The 13,397-nt window shown below is 40.4% G+C and overlaps 1 protein-coding gene across 1 annotated transcript; it reads left to right on the top strand.

Annotated features, from left to right (window-relative positions):
* Nucleotides 1-664: 664 nt before the first annotated feature.
* On the top strand, nucleotides 665-11,488 carry S1PR4 (sphingosine-1-phosphate receptor 4). Its single transcript, XM_072126557.1, has 3 exons — nucleotides 665-725; nucleotides 8,426-8,644; nucleotides 9,949-11,488. The coding sequence occupies exons 2-3, from the start codon at nucleotides 8,442-8,444 to the stop codon at nucleotides 10,868-10,870; spliced, it is 1,125 nt and encodes a 374-aa protein (XP_071982658.1). The 5' UTR covers nucleotides 665-725; nucleotides 8,426-8,441; the 3' UTR covers nucleotides 10,871-11,488.
* Nucleotides 11,489-13,397: the final 1,909 nt, after the last annotated feature.

Below are 13,397 nucleotides of genomic sequence, written 5' to 3'. Positions count from 1 at the left end.
ACTATACCTCCTATGCAGTTATCTACACATGGCATGGGATTATATCAAAACCAGTAAGTCTCTTCCAAACGGAGTAGACACCCAACTGTAGACAGCAGGTTTCAGCAACATAATTCATTGAGGTGAGCAGCCAGAGACATGGGTCAGGAAGGGAAGTAAATCCCTTATGGAGATTGCAGGACTCCTTTACACATGTAAAAGTGTTTTCACTGTAGTAAGAGCTATTGTAACAAACTAAATGGCAGCTAGTGCCTCCTCACCGAATGCCAAGTATCAGGGATCTTGCTATGATCTCTAGATTGGAGTATATTAAACTGGTCATCAATTCAATCAAGTTGAGAAGTTGGATAAAAGTTAGATAATTATTATTTCTGAAAGATGTGTTGTCATACAGAGCTACATGATCATAATATCAGGGATAAGGAGGGAGGGTCCCGTTGGAAAAGCTTACAGTCATTGAGAAGGAAAATGTAACAGAAAGAAACCTTGATCTATAAAAGATATGAACTCAGTTAGACCACAGACTGATTTAATATGCAAACAAAAACCTAAGTATTGACTGTTTTAGCAATTACCAGTACTCATGCCTCTCCCCTGGGTGGGGTCCATCCTGAAACCTGTGGTAGAGGTTACAATATTTCCTGTTATAACTTCTAGACGTCAATTAGCTGTCACTTCTTCAGACATCACCTGCCTGCATGCACAAAGTGACCATCAGATGACAGGTGAGCAGGGATTTAGTTCATTCTTTTTATGGGAAGCTCATACAGCTTAATAATTTTAGCTATCCACTGAAATACATGAGGTGGAGCAAAAAAGATAAAATAATAATTGTAAGATAAATGAATAGAAAAATGGGTATATGGTTCAATCTATTGTTACTAATGCAACAGTCTTAAAATCATGTGACTAAAGGCAGCCATAGAATCATATGATGATTCTTTAATATTTTTCAGGACACCTATATATAGATATGCATATGCATTAAGGGATTAAAGAACATCTACCAGCATGTTTATTGATGGTAGACTAGTCCTACTTACAAGCTTGTGCAGAATTATTCTTCTTAGAACTTATTTTATTATAACCCTATAGGCCACAATTTTGGTGATATAGATTTATAGAAATTATACTAATCAGTTTGGGGTACTTAAGCTTACGTCACCAGAGTACCTGTGGGTACCTGTGGGTATACTCTATTCACTCCCCCATTACTCTTCCAGTCCCACCTGGTCCCGCTTGGTTGTGAATAAATTATGAGACAAGGGGTTCAGAGACATTCTAGTGATGTAAGCCGGAGTACCCCAGACTGATTTGCATAGTTTTTATAACTCTATATCACCACAAGCACTGCGTACAGGGTTATAATCATAGAGCTTCTAAGAAGAACAATTCTGCATAAGCTTGTAAATAGGGCTAGACTACCATCAGTAAACATGATGTTTGTCTTTACAGTGTAGGAGGAAACCAAACTGGGAGAAATAAATACAAAGAAGTCAAATAAAAAGGATATAAAGTTAATATTTTTTAATTGATTGATTATTTTTGTCAATATGTAACAATCTTTTCAGTATCACATACAACAATAAAAAAATAAAACTAAACTATAAGAAATCCTATCGCCATCCCAAGGATCTGTCGTTTTTACCTATTTCCTCTGGTCCCTTTTTCCTCTGGTCCCTTTTTCCTCTGGTCCCTCTCCTCAAGGAAAACTTGGTATCGTACGATTAGCAGCTTAGCAGAGATATGGCAACAGTAACATCCTGCATTCTGTAACTTGGGCTATCAGACTGATGTAAATGTTTATTTTAATAAAAATAATGAATGACAAAACAAATAATAAAAAAACACATTTTACAAAACAAACAATAGAAATATATTAGGTTTTGTATTTGTTTGTATGCTTTATGACAAGTACAAAATGACCAACTTTTGGATCCTGCTTCATTACCACTATCCTTTAATGTTCCATTCCATAGTTAAACAAAACCCTTTAAATAAATTGAAATAAGAGGGAAAACAAAAATAATTGATGGCAAACATTATGATATGCCATCACTCACTGATAATGGGGATCTGACAGTCAGATTGAATAAGGAGAAGCAGCCCTTATATAGCTCTGCTGCCTTTACTGGGACTCTATAAGCCTCCGAATGTGCTGTATACAGTATCACAACTGTGCTCACTTAAAAGACATGTGTTTTAATTCTCTGCATAGCTTGTGGTCAGGAGATCTACTGAGCAGAGAATAAACCAATATGACCACAGCCCTTATTAACCATGAAAGGATGGGTGTCTTTTAGGCTAGACTCCCACCAATCACAATAATAAAACATATCTTAGTGATATATTATAATATTATTATAAGAGGATACCTAAATAACTCCAAAATTGCATTAAAATGCAATACCTAATAGTTCAAATCTAGTTTAAAGTATAATATGAAATTATAGCAAAAGCACTAATGCATGATCAGGCATTTCACTGCTTGGAAGTAATGTGTGCCATGCTCAGTGAAACTTCACACACTCCACCCTTCCTGGGTGTCACTCTGTGTAAACCACAAAAAATTTCAGTGCCACGTGCAGATTTGCTTGAACCTTTAAAGATTTGTTTTTGTACAGCCTCACAAATATCTCTGAAGTCTTTCAAGAACAATGGTAGCAGGCTATTTTGTGTAATTTCTGGACATGGATGCAGGTTTTAGTTGCTTACCTTTACAGTTTTAGTTAAGTACTGATTATTTTTATTTATGTGCATGGTGTAATATGCAAATCATATATATTCTTGAAATATAAGCTTGATGAGGTTTTCTGATGACAACTTTCATCATATATTGGGGGGAATTTATAAATGCACTTGTGCCACAATTCTGGTGGTTTTGCGCCAAAAACACTGTGTAAAATGCCTTGCACCACAGTTATCAAGGCTATTAGGGAGATGGACGTGGGCTCACTAGAAAGGGGCGTGGATTGTGGGAAATCATCATCACAGTTTAGACCAACTAAAAGTAGGTCTAAAGTAGGAACCAACAGTCTTATGCTGCACCAGAATTCATCATCACGGTAATAAATCTGGTGCAGCAAAATTTCCAGCTACAGACTGACCGAACCTGAGACACATTGTTAAAATCCCCCTATTAAGTCACATAATGGGGCAGATTTACTTTCCCATTTCTGTCGCGATCCAGCGGCGCGTTCACTGTGGAGGATTCGGGTCTTCCGGCGATTCACTAAGGTAGTGCTCCTGATGTCCACCAGGTGTCGCTGCTGCGCTGAAGTCCGCCGGAGTTCACTGGAGTTCATGATCCGTTGCTGGGTGCAGGTAAGCGCATGTCAAGCGACACTTTTTAAAAAAAAATATGGCGTTTTTTCCAGATCCGTTGGGTTTTCTGATGGCCACGCCCCCGATCTCCGTCGCACGCATGCTGGCGCCGATAGGCGCCACAATCTGATCACGTGCAGCAAAAACCCGGGGCAATTCAGGGAAAATCGGCGCAAAACAGTAATATTCGGGTAACCCGACGGAAAAACGTGATTCGGGCCCTTAGTAAATGACCCCCAATGTTCGAACCAGACCTGGGAACCCTTATCAGATACTAGGAATCGATATGTCATAAAAGTTCTTACCTAAAAATCTCTTTTGGTTTATATCCAAACAATAAAAGCAAAAGTAGATGTAAAAGGGCTCCATGTGGGTTCATTAACAGAACAAGAGGCTACTTACCTCTCCCTCATTCCTTGCTGATCCATTACAGACACTGCCCAATTTCCCTCTGCTCCATAGTTTCCTGTGTCTCCTGACACAAAAGGAAAGCTCTAAAATGCTACATCCATTCATTAACTAGAATGGTGATCTTGTAAGCAGATGTTTGCTATGTTGACAGTACCTTGTGGAGCCCTTTTACATCTGTAACACCAGAAAACACTTTTTATGATAACCTTTCTCATAATGAATCACACATTGTGGGAGTAACATAGTTTTTCAGCATTTTTCGTTTCTGAATGTGAACAATCAGTTTATACATTGAATTAATTCAGACATCTGAAAAAATATATATACAGAAATATATAGAAAAATATATACAAAAATATAAATACAGAATGTTGAAATTGAAGTAAAAATTATAGAAATTGACAGACCCCCTTAAAATAGACTTAATATAATGGTGTTTTGCTTTAGTCAAGACCCCCAGGATGAAATGCCATAGCATGATGTAGGGCACTAAATGGCACCCATTTAGAAGCAATATTCCCTATATTCGTACAGAATCCTGAAAATCTGTGTGTCAAACTGCCATGCCAAAACTAAGCAGATTTACCATCTTAAAGAAAATCAACCATTTGTTATTTGTAACCGATTAACACAAACATATGTACCTGTCGTCATCTTCTCAGCGATCCCGGCACATAAAGCTTGATACGTTGGGTACAAGTAAAAAAAAACTTTTAAAAATATGCTAATAAGTCTTGGGCACTCTGTGTAACATACAGAGAGAGAGCCCAGCAGTCTTGGCTCATAATTATGCATGCCTCCTACGTGATGCACTGTAGGAGTGTATAGTTATTAGCCCAGAGTGCCTGTGCGATTTACAATTGCTTAAAAAAAATAAACATGTACTTACCTCCCGGCACCCTCTGGGTGTCCTGCGCTGCTATAGCTACGGTCCGTGCCCCATGTACACAAACATGGCCACATAAGCGGGGCATCATCCAGCTTCCGGCCAAACCCAACACCATCCATCCTGCATATACAATGCTGTAAATAGGGACGGGTCGGTGTGAACGGCCACCTCGGCCGGTCGGAAGCTGAATGCAGCACTGCCTCCGTGGTTTACATGGGGCACGGACCAGAGAGATAGCAGCGCTGGACACTCAGAGGGCGCCAGGAGGTAAGTGCATGTTTATTTTTTTAAACAGCCCCCTCCCGGCCACACAAAGCAGAGGTCACACAGTGTAGCAAATTGATAGCAAGCAGAAATAGTGAAAGTTATCAGGAGACTAGTATATTAAGAGATACAATTAGCTACAGCAACCTCTGTTTCTATGTCTCCCCTTTTCTCCAAGTCAGCTCTTGCTCATCCCTCCTTACCTCTCCATAGACACTTAAATCAACCCACACAAAATAAATACTGTACTGCCTGTCTCCCTAGTTCTGATTGACAGGTCTCACTGCTAAGACATGCAGTGCATAACATTGAGTGAGAGCTCTGATACATCATTGGGCACTTCATGTGATGTGACTAGGGTGATGTCATCTAAGGTCTTGTTACATTTGAAATGTCTAACCCATGTATGTATCTGATCACATGAAATCACAGCATGCCTCCATGAAGGCATGGTGAAGAGTAGAAATCCACGGAGGCGTGCTGTGATTTCATGTGATCAGATGCATATACGCTGTAGATGTTGTACATGTAACAGGACCTTAGATAATAATAATCTTTTTTATATAGTGCCATCAAATTCTGTAGCGCGTTACAAATCACAGGGGACAAATATAATATTACATTACTGAGTACAAACATTTATATGGAACAATAGGAGTGATGGCCCTGCTTGCAAGAGCTTACATTCTATGAGGATGAAGGTGTTGACAGAAGAGGTAAAAGAGATTGGTCCAGTTATTCTTTATGAGGGAACAATATAAAATAATTTAATAATAATAAATAAATAATTTAATAAATGAAAATTCTGTTGCTTGAACCAGCCATCAGCCGTAATCTTATTTACAAGGACCAAGGTGAAAGTGACCACAGAGAAGCCTGGAACTTGGGTTTTAAGAGCCCGTTTGAAGCTTTGGAGGGTGGGTATTAGTGTGAGAGTCCGGGGAAGGGCATTCCAGAGAATTTATGCAACTCGGTAGAAGTCCTGGAGACGTGCATGAGAGGTTCGAATTAAGGTAGAGATAAATCTAATATCCCTGACAGATCAAAGAACACAGGTAGGGCGATAGACTGAGATGAGAGAAGAGAGAGAGATAGGAGGTGCAGCTTTATTCAGAGCTTTGTGGATGAGGGTTAGCATTTTAAAGTGAATATGGAAGGAGACAGGCACCCAGTGCAGTGATTAGCACAAACTGTAGGCATTTGTGCAGCGTTTGGTCTGAAAGACAAACCTGGCTGCTGCATTAAGAATAGATGGAAGAGGAGAGAGTTTAGTAAGTGGAAGACCCATTAGTAGGGAGTTACAGTAGTCTAGTTGAGAGTGAATAAGGGCAACAATTAGCATTTTAGAAGTTTCAATTGTCATAAATGGGCAGATTCTGGAGATGTTTCTGAGATGCATGCGGCAGGAGCGAGCAAGAGATTGAATATATGGTGAAAAGGAGAGGTCAGAGTCCAGCACAACCCCGAGACAGCGGGCCTGCTGCCTCGGTTCTATAGTGATCCCACAGACTTCTCCCACAGAGATTGAGAAATCATGGTTGGGTTGGTTAGTAGATGGTGGAAAGACAAGAAGTTCAGTTTACGTTTCAAGAAGAGAGAGGACATGAGGTTGGAGACAGTATTCTGGATTTAGTCAGGGGTGATGTTACGTGAATATGACATCACTTTGGTCCACGTGACATGCTGAAAAGGAGTAGATGGGATGGGCCAGCTGAGCAGGACATACCCCCTCTAATGCCAGATAATACAAGATAAAGTTGATAAGGGTAAGGGCTCTATAAGAACATGCCATTAGCTGATAACATACTTGTTATCTCCTGGATTTGTGAGCTACAGTCTATTTTGGAAAAGCATAATGGATTGAAGATATCAAAGAGATAGAAGCATTTTTCTCCGATAATCACTATTGATTGTGTAAAATTGGAAAAAAATGGAATTCTGCAAGACTGGGTTATTATAATAAATAATAAAACTACCGGCATCCATTAAGAACATTTGTTTCTTCAAAATTTCTTCATATTTGCATTCATTTGTATGCCATAACCCATTCCGAAACTAATAGCACAAAAAGAATAAAGGCAGTCCCCGAGTTACATACAAGATAGGGTCTGTAGGTTTGTTCTTAAGTTGAATTTGTATGTAAGTCGGAACTGTATACTTTATCATTGTAACCCCAGACAAATCTTTTTTGGTCTCTGTGACAATTGGATTTTAAAAATGTTTGATTGTCATTAGAACCAGGATTAACAATAAAGCTTCATTGTAGACACCAGTGATAACTGTTATAGCTGTTTATTGTAGCCTAAGGCTAAAGTACAGTAAATTGCCAACATCCAGAGGTCCGTTTGTAACTAGGGGTCGTATGTAAGTCAGGTGTTCTTAAAGGGAACCTACCACCCCGATTCTACCTATAAAGGTAGAAGGGGTGGTAGGTGGATGAATGGGACGTGAGGATAGCCCTTTTTGGGCTAATCCTCACGTCCCGGCTATCTTTTTATAAAGTTTATTGCGGGCATATGCAAATTTATTTATGCGGCTACTGGGGCGTGGAGTAGCCGGACATGAGGCTACTAGTCGCGGCTACTCCACGCCCCAGTAGCCACATTACTCCGCCTACTATTTAATCTTCAGCGCGCAGCTCCTCATAGCTGCGCGCCCTCGTCTGAGTCCCCTGCTTTCTGCGCATGCGCAGAACCCAGGTCTTTGGCTGCGCAGCCGCGGCTCCGGGGCCGGAGCTACTGCGCATGCGCAGTAGGCCGCAGATGCCGGGGGACTCGGACGAGGGCGCGCAGCTACGAGGAGCTGCGCGCCGAAGATTAAATGGTAGGCAGAGTAATGTGGCTACTGGGGCGTGGAGTAGCCGCGACTAGTAGCCTCATGTCCGGCTACTCCACGCCCCAGTAGCCGCATAAATAAATTTGCATATGCCCGCAATAAACTTTATAAAAAGATAGCCGGGACGTGAGGATTAGCCCAAAAAGGGCTATCCTCATGTCCCATTCATCCACCTACCACCCCTTCTACCTTTATAGGTAGAATCGGGGTGGTAGGTTCCCTTTAAGTAGGGGACCGCCTGTAATGTGCTTTTTAGTTAAAAGCTGTTTTAAAAGGTTCAGGAGGCTGACCCAGTGCAGAGTGCAGTAATGATTGTAAGTTAGATACCTGTATACATAAAGGCCGTCTGTCACTGGTAGTTGGAGATCGACTAATATATTTTTAGCCACTTGGTATAATTGCCCAGTGCCGATGACAGAGCATGTCTGCTGCAAAATACCGGCCTTACTAGCAGACATCACCGCTGAGCCTCTTTATACAAACAGTGGCTGGCATAGATAAGAGGCGCCACTCTGGGCCAAAGGACTAGAGAGAGGTAAGTAAATTGTTTAAACTAATTGCTTATTTATCTGTTGAATTATATATATTATGGAAAGTATTCCTACATTCAAAAGTACAGGAAATGCCACAAGTTTGTAATTGTAAAGGCTGTAAAATACAATGCAAATAATGACACAATGTGATATATTTTTTTTTTTACAGACTCATATATGCTATCATGAACCTGAGTTTTAACCTGACATTTAACCAGTGCTTAGAGCTGGTGGACATAGGAAATGTTAACATTATATTATTGCATTATAATCTGACGGGACGCTTAATTGGTCGATCAAGTGAAAATGCTATTCTGAAGATAATCAGCATCTTAATCAGTCTGTTCATCATCTTTGAAAACCTTTCTGTGTTAGTGGCTCTGCTAAGGTGAGAACACGCTTACAGTAAACATCAACCAAAGATCATTTTTTTATGTTTACATTTATGAAGAAAAAAAGGTTTATAGTTATTTTAATATCAATTGAAAAGCTAAAACAGAACTGGTTGGTTTACATATACAGATGCAGATTGGTGGCTCAGTAGTTAGCACTACAGCCTTGCAGCCCTGGGGTCCTGGATTTAAATCCCATCCAGGTCAACGTCTGCACAGAGTTTGTATGTTCTATCTGCCTTTGCATGGGTTTCCTCTGGGTCCTCCCACACTCCAAAACATACTGGTAGGTTGATTAGATTGTAAGTCCCCATGGGGACAGGGACTGATTTGGTAAGCTCTGGGCAGTGCTGCAAAATCTGTTGGTGCTATCTAAATAATGTATTTATTATTATGATTTGCTTCCAGTGAATATAAATCTAACCATCATGAAGGTGTGTTCACAAGTTCAGTTTATCAGATGCAGTTTTTGAAGCCAAAAGCAGGTTTGGATCAAGATTGGTAGTGCAGTCATAATACACTGGCTCAAAATGGGGGAGATTTATCAGAAGTGTCTGAAAGCAGAACTGTTCTAGTTGCTCATGGCAACCAATCAGCTCTGATTAATTTCCCTGAGCAAGAGTTTTGCTCTCGGACACTTCTGATAAATCTATCCCATAGAGTAATAGGTACCTGTTGCTATTACGTTCTTCCCATATGTAAAACTAGCTAATTTGATCAGCCACAGCTAGTTCCTTATTTCATCTGCAGTGACAGCTCTTAGCAAAATTAAGCATTGGGGCTTATTTGGGGCTTGCACAGGTAGTTAAGAAGTGTGCGCGCTGCAAGTGTGGCGCATGCAACCCTTTTTTGGCACAGCTGCGCTGGCTTTCATGCGACACAAATTAGGGGGCGTGCCGTCGGACTTTCAGACTGATTCGGACAGAGCGCAGTATTTAACTTTTAAATTGTGTGGCACGCCACATGTTAAAGTTGCACCACAAAAAATGACCTGAGTGGGAAAATGACACATTCATGATTTCTGGTGCACAATCTTAGTGAATAGCCGCATGCAGCATTATGGACGGACTATGCTCTTTCAGTAGACTCCACTAACCCTATTTGTAAGTGTGCCCCATTATATTCCAGACATTTACATGAGCAGCTTTCTATGTTGTGTATGGATGCTTTTTATCTTCCAAAGTCACGGAGACCTTCACTATAAGATTTGCCTTTTCTTAGTGTGTCCCAATTGAACAATACCTTAAACTTTAATAAGATATTAGCATTACAAATAACTATGGTTTTCTTTTGTTTTTAGGTTCCTTCGTTTGAGGCGTTGGGTTCACTGCTGTTTGGCAAACATTGCATTTAGTGATCTCTTGGCAGGCATATCATATTTGCTAAATATATGCCTTTCAGGCGAAATTACCTTCCGACTGACCCCACAACAATGGTTTCTAAGAGAGGGCCTTCTCTTTACCACTTTAGCTGCCTCCACTTTCAGCCTGTTTATAACTGCAGTGGAGCGATATAGTACAATGGTGGCCGGGTCTCTTGTTTCAGAGAGCCACTCTAAAAAAGTAGTGCGTGCACAGGGCTTGATTCTTATATGTTGGGTGCTGGCAGGAATTGTTGGAATTTTACCTTTGTTTGGTTGGAATTGCCTATGCCACATTGAAACCTGTTCAAGCCTTCTCCCCCTTTATTCAAGGCAATATATTTTATTTAGCCTTGGGCTTCTATCCATTAGCCTGATTGGGATTATTGGTTTTTACTGCACTATTTATTATTTAGTCTGTTGTAATGCCAAACGGAATGCAATCACAAGTCAGCGTGCCGTGCACTTACTGCAAACTGTTCTCATCATTCTCGGTTCATTTGTCATCTGCTGGAGTCCACTTTTTGTCTATCTTATAGTGGATTCCTCGTGCACGCCTCCATCCTGCCAATCTCCTGTAGGAATGGAGTGGGTGCTTGCATTAGCTGTCTTAAACTCAGCCTTAAATCCATTGATTTATTCCTGTAGAAGTTCTGAAGTACGTAAAGCAATGGTAGCATTCCTTTGCTGTGCTTGCACTATGGCTGGAGTTAAGCTACCAGCATGTTACCAGCAAGGCATGGATCTCACTTCTGGTTCATCTAATGAAAGTTCACTCAGAAGAAAAAGCAGTGTGCGCCTCTCACGAGCATTAAGTTTCAGAAGTCCTGTTACCAGCATTTCTAGTGTTCCCAGTCAATAATGAATGTAGGTATTTTGGACACCATACTACAGCAAGATAGCTAGATGTGAAAAGAAGATTAAATAGATTATTTTCTGTGATATCCATCTTCCAAGTAATAAGCTATGTAAAACATCTTGACTGATGAGAATGGCACAAGCATTTGCAACATTATATTATGGCCTAAACTCTTTACTGCTTATGTACTAACATGTTACATTCTGTAATCTGTAACTGACGCATGAAAGTTTTTATTCCAAATGCTATTTATAAGCTATGGCACAAATAAAAACATGTATCTTATAGCACAAACACCAGCTAGACATGAATATTAGTGAAGAAGCATCAGAACTGACAATGTTCTTCTTAGTCAGTCCCCAATTGCAGACCTGAGGAATCATGCTTGTAGTAGATGGGTATTGGCGTGGACCTCAGTTAAAAATCAAAATGCCAGGCACTACAGCATATCTAAATATATAATTTAAAGTTTCATTTTCTGTGTAGTGGCTGAAGTTCTGTTACAGCAGCTCAGCTCCTATTCAAGCTAATGGACGGTTTCTCCAACTCTGTTTCCCCTGGTAATTTAGGTGCCAGAGGTAGCAATAAGCGACTGTGGGGTCCCAAATGTAGGTCTACCAATTTGATTGAGAGGTCATCAATATCAACATGCCGAAAAAACAATTTAAGAGCACACAACAATATGGCTTTAAAAGATTATTTTGGTTTGCAGTTGGCAGGAGTATCAACTGTGTGAAGCTAAAGTATAGTTTGCACTTTGTAAATACTTAGAACTTCTTGTATAGTCTTTACAATAGCCCATTAAAATGGTGAATGATGAGCCTTGCTTGTTCTCCAAGAGGTATGATACTATAGTACTATATATATATCTACAGGGAGAGCCGTGCTATGGAGGAATTGTATAAATTGTATATTTGCTTAGAATAATGGTACATCTTGTAGCTTATATACTGAAGTTTACAAGAAAACATCTATTCTTACATTATATAGCACAGTGCTTTGTTTTTTCAACAATGTATATATTTGTATATATAAACACATATATGTGATCTATAACTTTATTATAAGTTATAAGTTTATTTTGAACTGCATATTTTATAGCAATGCCCAATAAATCTCCTTTTATATTTTTTTTTTTTTTGCTTTTATTCACTTTTCTTTATGAAAATCAGATAATAATTAAGTGATACAGTTCCACAATATACACATCACATCAGTTACTCAGTTTGTCATATACACTGGAAAAGAACTGGGTAGCAGGAGTTAGAACCAAGAAATATATAAAAAGTTCCTCTGGCTCATGTAATTCATTCTCCTGCTTATAAACATGGAAGCCAGTCATGTGGTCGCTGACATTTACATGCCACTTCATGGTAACGGTGAGCCAGGAAAAATGTAACTGGAATATCCCTTAAAAAGGGGGGTGGGCACTGATTTTTTTTGTGTCTATACATACATACATATATATATCTCACCGGCCACTTTATTAGGTACACCATGCTAGTAACAAGTTGGACCCCCTTTTGCCTTCAGAACTGCCTCAATTCTTCGTGGCATAGATTCAACAAGGTGTTGGAAGCATTCCTCAGAGATTTTGGTCCATATTGACATGATGGCATCACACAGTTGCCGCAGATTTGTCGGCTGCACATCCATGATGCGAATCTCCTGTTCCACCACATCCCAAAGATGCTCTATTGGATTGAGATCTGGTGACTGTGGAAGCCATTTGAGTACGGTGAACTCATTGTCATGTTCAAGAAACCAGTCTGAGATGATTCCAGCTTTATAACATGGCGCATTATCCTGCTAAAAGTAGACATCAGATGTTGGGTACATTGTGAGATAAAGGGATGGACATGGTCAGCAACAATACTCAGGTAGGCTGTTGCGCTTCAACGATGCTCAATTGGTACCAAGGGGCCCAAAGAGTGCCAAGAAAAAATTCCCCACACCATGACACCACCACCACCAGCCTAAACCATTGATACAAGGCAGGATGGATCCATGCTTTCATGTTGTTGACGGCAAATTCTGACCCTACCATCCGAATGTCGCAGCAGAAATCGAGACTCATCAGACCAGGCAATGTTTTTCCAATCTTCTACTGTCCAATTTCGCTGAGCTTGTGCAAATTGTAGCCTCGGTTTCCTGTTCTTAGCTGAAAGGAGTGGCACCCGGTGTGGTCTTCTGCTGCTGTAGCCCATCTGCCTCAAAGTTCGACGTACTGTGCATTCAGAGATGCTCTTCTGCCTACCTTGGTTGTAACGGGTGGCGATTTGAGTCACTGTTGCCTTTCTATCAGCTCAAACCAGTCTGCCCATTCTCCTCTGACCTCTGGCATCAACAAGGCATTTCCGCCCACAGAACTGCCGCTCATTGGATGTTTTTTCTTTTTCGGACCATTCTCTGTAAACCCTAGAGATGGTTGTGCGTGAAAATCCCAGTAGATCAGCAGTTTCTGAAATACTCAGACCAGCCCTTCTGGCACCAACAACCATGCCACGTTCAAAGGCACTCAAATCACATT

This window comes from Engystomops pustulosus, chromosome 1 (assembly GCF_040894005.1).
Source record: "Engystomops pustulosus chromosome 1, aEngPut4.maternal, whole genome shotgun sequence".
NCBI lineage: Eukaryota > Metazoa > Chordata > Amphibia > Anura > Leptodactylidae > Engystomops > Engystomops pustulosus.
This window is presented reverse-complemented; position numbering and strand designations above follow the sequence as displayed.